The sequence below is a fragment of the Schistocerca serialis genome, chromosome 2 (assembly GCF_023864345.2).
Source record: "Schistocerca serialis cubense isolate TAMUIC-IGC-003099 chromosome 2, iqSchSeri2.2, whole genome shotgun sequence".
NCBI classification, from domain to species: Eukaryota; Metazoa; Arthropoda; class Insecta; order Orthoptera; family Acrididae; genus Schistocerca; species Schistocerca serialis.
Genome location: NC_064639.1, coordinates 853688568 through 853700706, shown reverse-complemented (window position 1 = coordinate 853700706; position 12139 = coordinate 853688568). Strand labels below are relative to the sequence as shown.

The window sequence follows — 12139 nt, the reverse complement described above, 5'->3', positions numbered from 1 at the left end:
TGTAGCTGTACGGACTACCGTAGTCCAGCGCTCTCCCCAACATGAACTTCAATTCACATCTTCAGCTGTTTTCCCCTTCTTAGATCAGCACTTAACTCCATCACTTCCAAAGGTGCTAATCTTAGACTCATCACTGCAAATGACTCTAGCTCAGTCTGATTAAGTTCATTCCCTGTGTGCTAACGCCCTCTACACATTTCTGTGCCTCAGTCTGGTTAAATGGAAAACAAAGAAAAGAGAAAGCACATGTTTCTAATATGTACAGGAACTAGATATAGAGGGTGGTCCATCTGAAGTTTTGGATGAGATTATCTCGAAAACTATACATCGGGTAAAAATAGTGGGTAAGACAAGTTCGTAAGCTCAAAGGGGGACATCAAATGATACTACACGTAACCTCCAGCCCCTGCCCCCTTGGGTGGGGCGGGGGGAAACTTTTAAAACTTAAATGGAAACCCCTATTTTTTATTGCAGATTCGGATTCTCCATAAAAAAGGAATCAAGTTTTGTCTTAAACGTTTTTTTAAACCATTGGCAGATGGCACTGAAATCAAGAAAAAATTAAAATTGTGGAAGAACTCTGATTTATTTTGAATTATCCGTGAAAGACGATTCAAATCGATAAAAAATGTGCACCAATTATTTCATTAAGCCAAATTAAGCTATTTTTGTACAAAATGTACTGTATCTTACTTTTAGTGTTACCCAGGAACAATGACATGGACGTAGTAGAATGATGTTCCCCTGGGGTGCTTCACATGTTGGGGTGCTTCAGTAGTGAGAGTCCCCTTGCCTCTCCCAATTTAGGGTGCTTAATTAATGAAATTAGACATGAAGAAATTTTTCAAAATTACCCCCATTTGCTTCAATGCATAAAGTCAATCGTTTGCGAAAGTTGCCCACAGTTTTGAGCAGCACATACCGTGGTATGGCAGCACACACTCTTCAAATGCCTTGCTCCATATTGTTTCTGGTTGTGGACTGTCTTTCATAAACAATATTTTTTAAATAACCCCACAAGAAAAAAATCAGGAGATGTTAGGCCTGGTGAACGTGGAGGCCACTGAATTGGTCCACCGCATCCTATCCACTGACCAAGATACTTTAAATTTAAAACATTCCGCACATTTTTAGCGTAATGGGGAGCTGCTCTGTCCTGTTGGAACCACATTTGTTGCCTAGTTTCTAATCAACATCTTCCATTAGCTCCAACAAATCATGGCAGAGGAGTTGTAAATGAGATTCCCCAGTAACATTTTGGTCAAAAAATTACAGTCCTATCAAGTAACCGTTTAAAATTCCATGTCAGACCATTAACGACCATTTGTGTTGATTGTCAATGGGTCTGTGCCAGTGTGGATAGACAGGGGACCAATAATGACAATCATGATGATTTAATTTACCATTGTTTTTGAATGTGGCTTCATCAGTGAACATAACGTATCTAAAAAAAATCTTATCATTTCCAAGGCCCATTGGCAGAAATGCACGCCTATTTGCATATCTTTCGGTGTTAATGCCTGTGTCAGTGTGATACGATATGCACGATATTTATGTGCCTTCAAAATCTTCAAAACAATTGATTTCGGTATTCCAGTTTGTCTCTGAATCGCACGACTACTAATTTCGGAATCCAGGTGAACACAGGCGAGGACAGTAAGGGTACGAGCATCATTTTCATTGTATTCGCGATGTCAAGGTGTATGGTGCATGTATCCATTTAAAGAATGTTGACTGCAGTTTTGAATAATGTTTTCGCTTGGATGTCGTCTCTTTGGGAAACGATCCGCATACAATTGCAGTGCTGCAGCATAATTGTTATGGCATTCACCTAAAATTAACATCACATCAACAATCTCTGTAGGAGGATAGTGAGCCATGTTTTGCTAAAGAATAATTTACTTTTGTCAGTTGATGTTTACGGTTCACAACCTGAAAGTGAAGTGACATCTGATTGCATCGCAATGACCTTTACACTGAGCCATAGTTCACAGTTTGGCCACGGTAGCGCAACAGGTGGGTGAGTAATGCAATTGTGATGAGTTCCCTAATGAGGTTTTAATACCATTCCGCCTCCTGCCACCAAAAACTGTGGCGGGTAGGATACATTGTGTGTAAAAAAAAATAGCTTAATTTGGCATAATGAAAGAATTGGTGCACATTTTGTATCGATTAAATGCGGCCTCCTCAGATCATTCTAAATAAATCTGAGTTCATCCCCAATTTTAATTTTTCTCAATTTCAGCGCCACCTGTCAATGGCTTAAAAAAATGTTTCAGACAAAACTTGATTACTTTTTTATGGAGAATCCGAATCTGCAATAAAAAATGGGGGTTTCCATTTAAGATTTAAAAGTTGTCCCCCAGCCCACCCAAGTGGGCAGGGGCTGGAGGTTACATGTAGTATCATTTCCTGTCCCCCTTTGAGCTTACGAACTTGTCTTACCCACTATTTTTACCTGATGTATAGGTTTCGAGATAATCTCATCCGAAACTTCAGATGGATCACCCTGTACGTCCTTATCTCCTTTTCCCCCACCTCATTCCACCTCCTCCTCCCCCTATTTTTTCATCTCCTCCTCCTTCCCCCCTCTCTATCCATCACTTCCTTCCTCCTCTTGTCCATCTTCTCTCCACCCCTCTCTCCCCATCTCCTACTGCCCTATCACTCTGTCTATCTGCTCTCTATGTCCCTTTACTCACACCCTCCCCCTCAACCTTGAGCCTTATATACTGTTATTGCAAATTCAGATTCTGTAACAGTATTCTTATGATAACCCAGAAATACAATTTTATTGTTTTCTGTGCAAACCATCAGGGGAGGAAGAAAGCAAGTACAGCACGTCATCTGTACGTGTGAAACTATGAAGTAAATAGATCAAGTACTTTTTGAGACTTTTGGTAACACCCTCATATCATACTGTTTGTCTGAAGGTTCATTAGAGTATTGTGCAAAAATCTGAAGTCAATCAGTCAAGAACTTAGCAAGATTCCCCATTACGTATTACACACTTATTTACATATGTATATATGAATGAAAGTGGTATATAAAAACACTCATGTAATCACATGTAATGTTGCATCAAATTTCAAAGCAGTCAATCGGCAACTTTTTGATTTTTGTGAACAAAAATGTACAGGGGCTGAATTTTGGACTGAAATTTTCCTGTAAAGGTAATGACAGGGCAATGTGTTATGCAAAAGATAATATGTTTAGCTTTGAAAGCATAGCACTTTCATTTTAAGAAAGCCAGGCAAACAAAAAGATTTAGCTGTTAATTTTATACTGTTAAAATTCACCAAACTGTATGGTAAAATTTACACACACGTCAATTTTACTATTTGTAAATGTATGACTAGCTGGTGGCATAATAGCCGAGTCAATGAAGACCAAGAAACCTCCTATGTGGGCTATAATTCATGGAGTCTCAAATTTTTGTAGAGTGGTAGGCCGGAGTACCATGAGCAACATACCTAAAATCCTGATCGGTGGGCGTTGAGTGTGGGGGTGCCTTGAATAACTCAAAAACCGCATCCTCTAGGGAAACTGTTTAGCCTAGTACAAAATTAAACTACATTAAATTTCCCACAAAAATGGTCTCTACGACTAATAATTTGCACAAAGAGAGGAAGACAATATTAAAAATCTTACGTGATGTACATTCACTTCAGTGCAAGTGGTTTTTGTAGGCCAATTTGAGGTAGATTTCTGTCCAGGCAGAGCCAAAATGTCCTGTATAAAACCATTTGTCTAGACTTCTTATCACTGTATACACTGTAAAGAGTTATCATTTGCATCCTGGATATGGTGACAGTCTTACAAAAACCATTTATAACTTAATCAATATATTTTTTTAAAATTTTTATGTCTTTATACTCTGTTCAAAATGTGAATTTTTTAATTGTGGTAAAAATCTTCTCATGAAGTTTGAACTGGAACAGGCACACTTACACCACGCAACAATAGGTTTCACTTCTAAAGTGAAGAGGAACATTTTTATCAAACAGTAGGAAGTTTAAATAAAAGACTATTTTTGTTTTCATATAAATGAAACTGAATAAGGGAGACACATACATGATGACATAAAATTATATCATGAGATAACATAACACAGACTATTCAGAAAAGCTTCTACTGTTACCTGTAATATCAGCACCAGGCTTTCTCCATGGTTTGTCTTCCAATGAATCAAGATTAAATTCATGTGCAGGCACTCCATTAATGGTGCCTATAGCTTCAAATTCCTCAATGGAAAATTTTCCTGGTTGCTATGGAATTGAAAGAATTAAATTACTGTATTTCAATTCAGTTTAACATGTATGTACGCATCTGGTGATATCAATTCTGTGTCCACCTATTAACTTGAAACTGCGAGGGTAAGTCAATTATTATCTGCAACTTAGTTAGATTTTTGTTTATTTTGGAAGTACTGTCGTTTTACGTTGATGACACTTGCTTTGCTTATTTGTTGTTATATCTTTGCAATTTTCAAGCTACTAGGTTAGTTCTGTTATTGCTGCAGTGCTGTTAATCATGACTGCTCCGCTGTCTATTTGCACCAAAGAAGAGCAATGTTCATTGATCCATTTTTTGTGGTCGAAAGGCGTATTAGGGGCTGAAATTCATCAAAGACTTTCAGTATAGTACAGCAACAGTGTTTTGCCACAATGGAGTGTCTACGAATGGATTGAAAAATTCTGAAATGGTCACACAAGTGTTACGCACGATGAAGGAGCTGGACGACCGTTTACTGCCATAAATAAAGAAACGATTGATCGTTCACGTGAAATGATTCTCTTAGACAACGATTAACTATTGACGAGGTGGCACATCCTCTGCAAATTAGTCGCAGTTCTGCCTACGAAATCATCCACAACAGACTTGGGTTTCATAAAATTTGTGCAAGACGGGTCCCAAAACAACTCACACAGTTGCATAAACAAATGCACTTGGACATCTGCAAAAAACATTTGGATCACTACAGTAACAAAGGGGGACAGCTTCTTAGACAGGATCATTACTGGTGACGAAACATGGATCTGTCATTACGAGCTGGAGAGTAAACGGCAGAGTATGGAATGGAAACGTCAAAATTTGAAGTGTAAGAAAAAGTTAAGAACCCAACTGTCTGCAGGAAAACTGATGCTGACGGCTTATTGGGATGCACAAGGTCCAGTACTGGAACATTATGGGGAAAGGGGCGCAACAATAAACAGTGTACATTACAGTGAGATGCTTACTGCCAGGCTAAAGCCTGCAATTCGAAGCAAATGCCGAGGATTGCTGTCAAAATGTGTTGTGTTGTTGCACGACAGTGCCTGTTTGCATACTGCTGCCCACACTGTCGAAACGCTCCAGAAACCCAAATTTGAAGTACTGGATCATCCTCCATACAGTCCCGATCTTGCCCCTTCTGACTGTCACTTGTTTGGTCCACTCAAACAGGCATTATGCAGCCGTTGATTTGCCTTGGGTGAAGCAGTAAAGAAGCGTTGCATTCCTGGTTCGCAGCTCAACTGAGAACCTTCTTTTATGAGGGCATCAGGAAGCTTGTACAGTGATGGACCAAGTGTGTTGAAATGCAAGGAGACTATGTCTAAATATGATGTTCTTGTAAGTTTCCTATTTGATTACAATAAAATTTTATAACTACTTTGCTGGATAATAATTGACTTCCCCTCGTATGTAGCCTGATCATTTATAAATAGTTAAGCTGACTAGGTGTAGGCAACAACACCCACTCGTTAATGAGTCAAGGGTCCTAGCATTTCAAAAGACATATTGTGGTAAATTTTGTCAGAGGTACAGATGCCCATCTGGAAATAATGTGAGGTTGTACTATTTTTACAGCACTAATAAAAGTAAAGGTTTCTCTAAAACTGGAAAAATTCACATTTGTAAAGAAGAATGTGGAGGCTTTTTCTGACTTGCCAACATATCTCTTGCAATTCAGTGAAACATTTTTCACAGCTTCACAATAAAATAAAATGTCATTTGTAATTATGCCATCTGATGCTATTATGGAAACAATGTAACTGGTGTAACATTACTGTTGCCAGCTGTGTTGTCACCATTACCCAGAGTACACTAATCATTAGGAGGACCCTCTGACAAGACCATGCCTCGAATCCAGCATATAAGCAAGCACAGGACTGGTCTACATCAGTTAAAGTGTGATCTGTGGAGTGCAGTGCTACTGGTTTGTCTCAGGAGCTCATCGCATGGACTCTGTTTGCCACAGGCGGAACTTTGATATGGCATGGGCTGACCTTTGCTTTGGGGTATGGTTTTAGCTTGAGCTGTTTCCAAGAGCATTTAATTTAAATCTCTTGTAAATAAACTGGGGTAGGTCCCCACTAGCTCAGGTGTCATTCGCCTTTACAAACGTGGCAACAACTCGGGGCTCACAACACTTGCAAATCGAAATTTGAAAACTTTTGTAACTACGTGAGAGGTGCAGGTTTTTCAAAAATGGAACACTTACAACTATTAACACAAAACAATGAAGGTTTATCAGGAGCTAGCAAGAGCTACATTACAGGCATTACAATGGTTTGCAAATGTAGCAGGAGTATCTCCTGCGTCACTTGTGTTTACAGCTTTACCACCATTCAATAAACAATGTGAAGAGTGGGATGCTTACTGTTGACAATTGTTGTTATATTTCTCAGCTTGTCAAATGACCGATTTGGAAAGACAAAAGGCCATGTTTTTACAGGAAATCTGAAATTTTATCATAAATCAATATAAATGTAGTCGTATTTCCCAAAATACCAGTTACCCATCACATTGTTTTATATTTCATTCACTTGCTTCACCTGGCAAATTCCTTCTGAAGCTCCACAGTGTTTACAGGTATGTGCATAGTGACGCTACATATCAGCATACTTTTACAATAATTAATGGTGTAGTACACTTTTGCTACAATGGGATACTCCACAAGGGGAGGGCGGGGGGATTAGTAGCTTGCGTGATGCCTTTATTTCTATACATAAGGTGTGTCACGGTGAGTCCCGTAAAGGATTTTAGGGACCCAGCTACACCATCATGGCTTGGGATGGTGAGATGAGAGACACTTTAAACAAACCTTCCAACCAAATAATAAGAATAAATACGTGTCCTGTTAAAATACACTGTTTTCACTTTTTACGATGCCTGGTTGAGATGGCTACTCACCTGGGTGCTCTGCTGGGAACTGACATGAGTACTGCCCATAGGACAATTCAAACCACTGTTCTGAATTAATGGCTTCTTTTCGGTTCCTCTGCTATGGAAATAAAGATTGATTCTTGCTGCAGTAAGAATCCCATGTCATGTGGACAAGCCCAAGTGGGGTGCGGATGTGTCCCAGATGTTACTTGTTCATGACTTTCACTTCACATCCAAATTATCGGCACCCTGAAACTGACTTTTTTTCTGCTTTTCAAATAAATTTTAGCAGTTAATCCAGTCTGTGACAAACAACACACTACTGTTGTGCCACATTGTAGTCACTAAAAGGTGCCCAGAGGTTGCAGCTATGGAGCACTAAGGGGAAGTGGATGAGTGGCAGCATATCCTCAGTCATGAACTAGAGGCCACGAGGAGGCCCACTGGTTCCAGAGTACTAAGTCGTCAGCAATGGCCTCTGCGTGAGCACAGTGCCACAGTTAGCAGAATCTAAGTCCACAGGAGAAGATAAGCAGTCCTATGGTAATCGCAGATCGGCAGACGCGAAGACTGAGGACTGTCATGGATCCCTCCTCATACGTAGAAGCCGGCAGACTGAGCTACCTCTAACGGAAAATAAAGAAGATTTATATGATCCTGGCCCATGCTTGTTATGCTACAGCACTAAATCGTAATACAACCATGACCTTGGCATGAGGTAATTGGGCCACATGCACTGTGATCATTCTGTCTTTCTTCTGTGTTGGTACTTTGGGGCCTCTGGTCGCCCGGCCTGGTGACAATGGGAAGTAACTGCCTACATGCATACACAGTAGCTTTCACTTCATCGGCATGCAGACTGAGTAACTTCATTGGTTGGCTTGGCCCATTTCTTTGGCTTCTTGCAGTACCCAAGGGCAATGTCTTGATTTTACTTAGCTGTGCCAAGTATGTAATTTTGTGGTGTAGAGATGTGTTATGAAATATCATGTATGTGGTAAGTCTTAACTTTTGTAACAACACATCATCTAGTACAATGAACTGATTCTGAGGGGATATTGGTTATTGTTTATCTGAATGAACAAGAAATTGCGAAGAAACGAGAACAAACAAAACAGAATAGTGCTTCTTTGAGATACGCTAAATAAAGACACAAATTTTTTATGTTATTTTACAGAACCTGTTAAGCTTCCAAAAATTTTAATCGTTTGCAACATATTGCATTAGTTCGAAGGTTCCAAACCTGGGCCAAAGGTAACAATATAAGCAAAAATGTTCTCGAAGGTGGTGTAAAGAGAGGTAAAAATGAAATCTAAAGAACAAAAATTATAAAAAGTTAAAAATCCAGAAAAACAATGAAAAAAGCAACCACACATTCAGGAAATCTTTTAAGATTATATCAAACAATATGAAAGTTCAGAAAAATGTTAAAATGTAATAAGTGGAAATCAGGAGAATGTAACAATGAGTGACCAGCCTGGAAGCAGACTACGGAGATAAATACATGCTATCTCGTATATACAGGTTGTCCCAGGAGGAATGATCAATATTCAGGAATATGACGAGAATGACCATTCAAAGCAAAAAAGTCTGGTAAACATGGACTCTAAAATGAATACCTTAAGAGCTATGAGCAGTCCTTAATCTTCTACTGAAAAAGTGCCAAGTGCTCTTAAAATGTGCATTTTACAGCCCATGTTTACTAGACATTTTTTTCTTCTTTTGATCTATACATTATCTCGTCCCAAAATCTGGAAAGCAATGAGCTTGCAGCAGAAGAGATTTGTTACACAGAACCAGAGATGAAGAAGGGCTCATAGCTGTTAAGGTATGTGTTTTAAGAGTCCATGTTTACTAGACTTTTTTGCTTTGAATGATGGTTCCTGTTACATCCCTAAATATTGACCATTCCTCTTAGGACTCCCTGTATATGCAACTACTGTATCCATGACATTGTTATACATATAACACCAATACAATAAGTCTTCGAGGCATGTTAGCACTAATGATTATACACTTATCTTGGTCCCCAGAGTGGTCAGAGATACTGGTCATGTCATTTGTGAGGTGTGTCCACTTGTGTGAATGTGCTAAGTGTTTTCCTTTCTTTTCTGAAGAAGGCTTTGCCAAAAAGTGTAGTTGTAACAGTCTTTCTGTTGTGCCTGTCTGCAACTCAACATGTCATCTTTACGGTGAGTAGCAATCTATCATTTCATAATTGTACACACTGATATTCAAATGAAAATACACTAAACGTGAAAAGGATCCACAATGGAGTAAATGTTGCTATTTCTCTGCAGTATTATAAAACGTTTTCTTGAGGCATGGTTCTACAACCAACATAAATTTTTAAATGAGTCATTATACACTTTTGGATGCAAAATTTTTTGCTCAGTGCGCTATCAGCCAATTGTGACTTAACACGTCATTTTCAAGCAAGCATCCTGTAACGCATTGTTCCATGACCATCTCAAACAGATGTCGGACAGTGGTGTCCAGAACATTGTTCGTGTGGTGGGTTTGGCTCAAAATGTGCAGGCAAGGACTTGCAATTGTTCATGACTGAAGGCTAATATTGACAACACCAGTGTGAGAAGTGCATTGTCCCTCCAGCCGCTGCTTTAACTCCTTTAGTATACTACTCAAAATAAACTTTATACAGTAAAGTATCTAACAATATTTAAACAGTTGCTTATTTGTATTATTGTATTCCCTGAATCACAGTACACATACGAAATTAGAACTGACAGATTATAAAGTGTGAAGGATTCAGTGTAAGCACTGGTTACTGCAAATCTTTTCTGTGTCTATGACGACAGCTGTACTCCGTTAACCACTGTGAAAATTCTCACTGCACCACAAATTAGAGTATCTTTCCATTCCATTCACATATGCAACGTGGAAGGAATGTCTACATCAATGCACTTGTATGTGTGGTGATCTTGTTTTTGTTGTTCCTATGAGAGCATTACTTATAGGATTGTAGTATATTGGGACAATGAAGATATGGTGGTGGTGACGACGGCTATTAAAAACAGTGACCAGAAAGCTAGAAGAGGAAACATATCAAAAATTAATGTAAACCATTTCCTTTTGGTTTATTTTATTTCTCCTAGTATTATCAAAATTTAGACAATCAATAAATGCTATAAGTTTGGAATAGGTATAATGTTAACTTTTTGGTAGGTACTTTTTCTCAAGGAGTCGCTTAAACAATTGGGGGGGGGGGGGGGTGTCTTATATTCAAGGTCAACTTTTACTCAAGTACATATGTGAAGAGTGATTTGTCCACGTATGCTTCTGTAGTTCTGCAGTCCACCTACACAGCCCCATGTGGGTTATATGGTATGGTAGCCCTCCATCCCCCATCCATGTTGATTTTGTTTTGGAACTGCAGAGGTTGACTTCAGAGAGATGGGGTAAAAGAAGCTATGCGCCAATGGACTCCTTATGGGCAGTTGGGAAAGGAGTGTCAAAGTGACAGAGGCTGGCCATAACGTTCCTTCTAGAACACTGTATAATGTCCCAGAGATTTCCAGAAGGTTCAAGAATGCCCCATTATGTTACAGAATCTCCAAGTGTGTTCTAAAATTTTCCAGAATGTTCCATTATCCTGTTCTGGTGGGATACGTTCCAGCTCAGAAAGGTACATATGAACAAGTGAGATGCCTACATCAGTATAATTTTGGAAATGTTTAGACTGGAGCAGGAAAAAACAAAAGTGACACCACGTAAAATAAATTTAAGTGAAAGTGAATTGCTTCAGGTAGTGAACAGTGTACTAAAAAGAATTTCAGTGTGTTAAGTATAAGGGGAGATCAAAAACTTACCATCCAAAGGCTGTACGGTCCAGAACTGGTACACGAATCAGATAAAATTGCTGTAAGCATTGAGGCAATCATCCCACTAATATACCAGGTTGAAGATATGTTTGGTAAAACATTCCTGCTGTGTGAAGAAATTTTTAACTGCCTACTGCACATACTCACCCAACAGGAATCACTGACCCTTCAATGTCTTTAAGGGACCAAAAGCATGATAATCATATTGGCGGAGATCAGGACTATAGAGCAGGTAACACCTCTGTCGCCCATTTGAGCTGGCATAACTTCTGCTTATAAAATCTGCAATACAGGAATGAGCATTATCATGAAGCAGTAGTATCCCTTGGCGCACTATTCCACAGTGATGGTTTTCGACAGATATGCTGCCCCATACTCATTCTTCATTCTACGAATGATGTCTATTGGTGTTTGTCCTTTGGCAGCCAAGACATGAATAACAGCACATTGGTCCTGTTTGGACACAACTGGTAATAACATCAACATAGTTCATGTTTTCGCACTTACTGCATGCACATCAGAGACATACAAATGCCACACTAATCCCTTGCTTACAGGTCAGTGTTTATTTACTCGCAGCCGAGTTGCACTACGTTGAATATATGTGGCAGCAACGCACTCACACAGAAATGCCACTTATAATATCAAAATTTAACAGGATGCCAAAATGTGAAAGAGGAGGAGATCTTGCCAGCAGCGAATAGAAAAGAAGGAAATGAAGAATGAGGAAGAAATGCAACAGACGAGGACCAAGAAGCACATTTAGCTTCACAATGGATGAGAATAAATAGATTAAGAGAAAACTTAACAGATGACCAATGAGATGAAAGTAGACATGAGAAATGAGTGACACTGAGCCAGCAGGGAGAAAGAAACTGTGAAGAAACAAGATCATGAAATGAACTACAAAGAGTTACCGTGAGTGAAGTTCGTGGAAGACAACTATCTCAAGTGCATGAAGAAAATAATAGTGTACAAGAATGCAAGGCAGAAGTAGAGATTAAAGTATTATCTCACTGAAAAGCACTGTCATTGGCAAAATAATGCAAGTGTGTTAGTTCTGTGATACCAAGAAATTTAACAACATCAGGAATATGTTGCATAAGTACAAAAATTTGACTAACACCACTGAAAGTGCCTCCACCAGA

At 39.1% G+C, this 12139-nt stretch overlaps 1 protein-coding gene across 4 annotated transcripts in view; it reads right to left on the bottom strand.

Annotated features, from left to right (window-relative positions):
- Window positions 1-12139, bottom strand: part of LOC126458150 (pre-mRNA 3'-end-processing factor FIP1) — a 90952-nt gene that overhangs the window by 27544 nt on the left and 51269 nt on the right. For all 4 annotated transcript variants that reach the window (XM_050095010.1, XM_050095007.1, XM_050095008.1 and 1 more), the window contains exon 4: window positions 4142-4268. In XM_050095010.1, the coding sequence (XP_049950967.1) occupies window positions 4142-4268 (127 nt within the window). The remainder of the gene's footprint in view (window positions 1-4141; window positions 4269-12139) is intronic.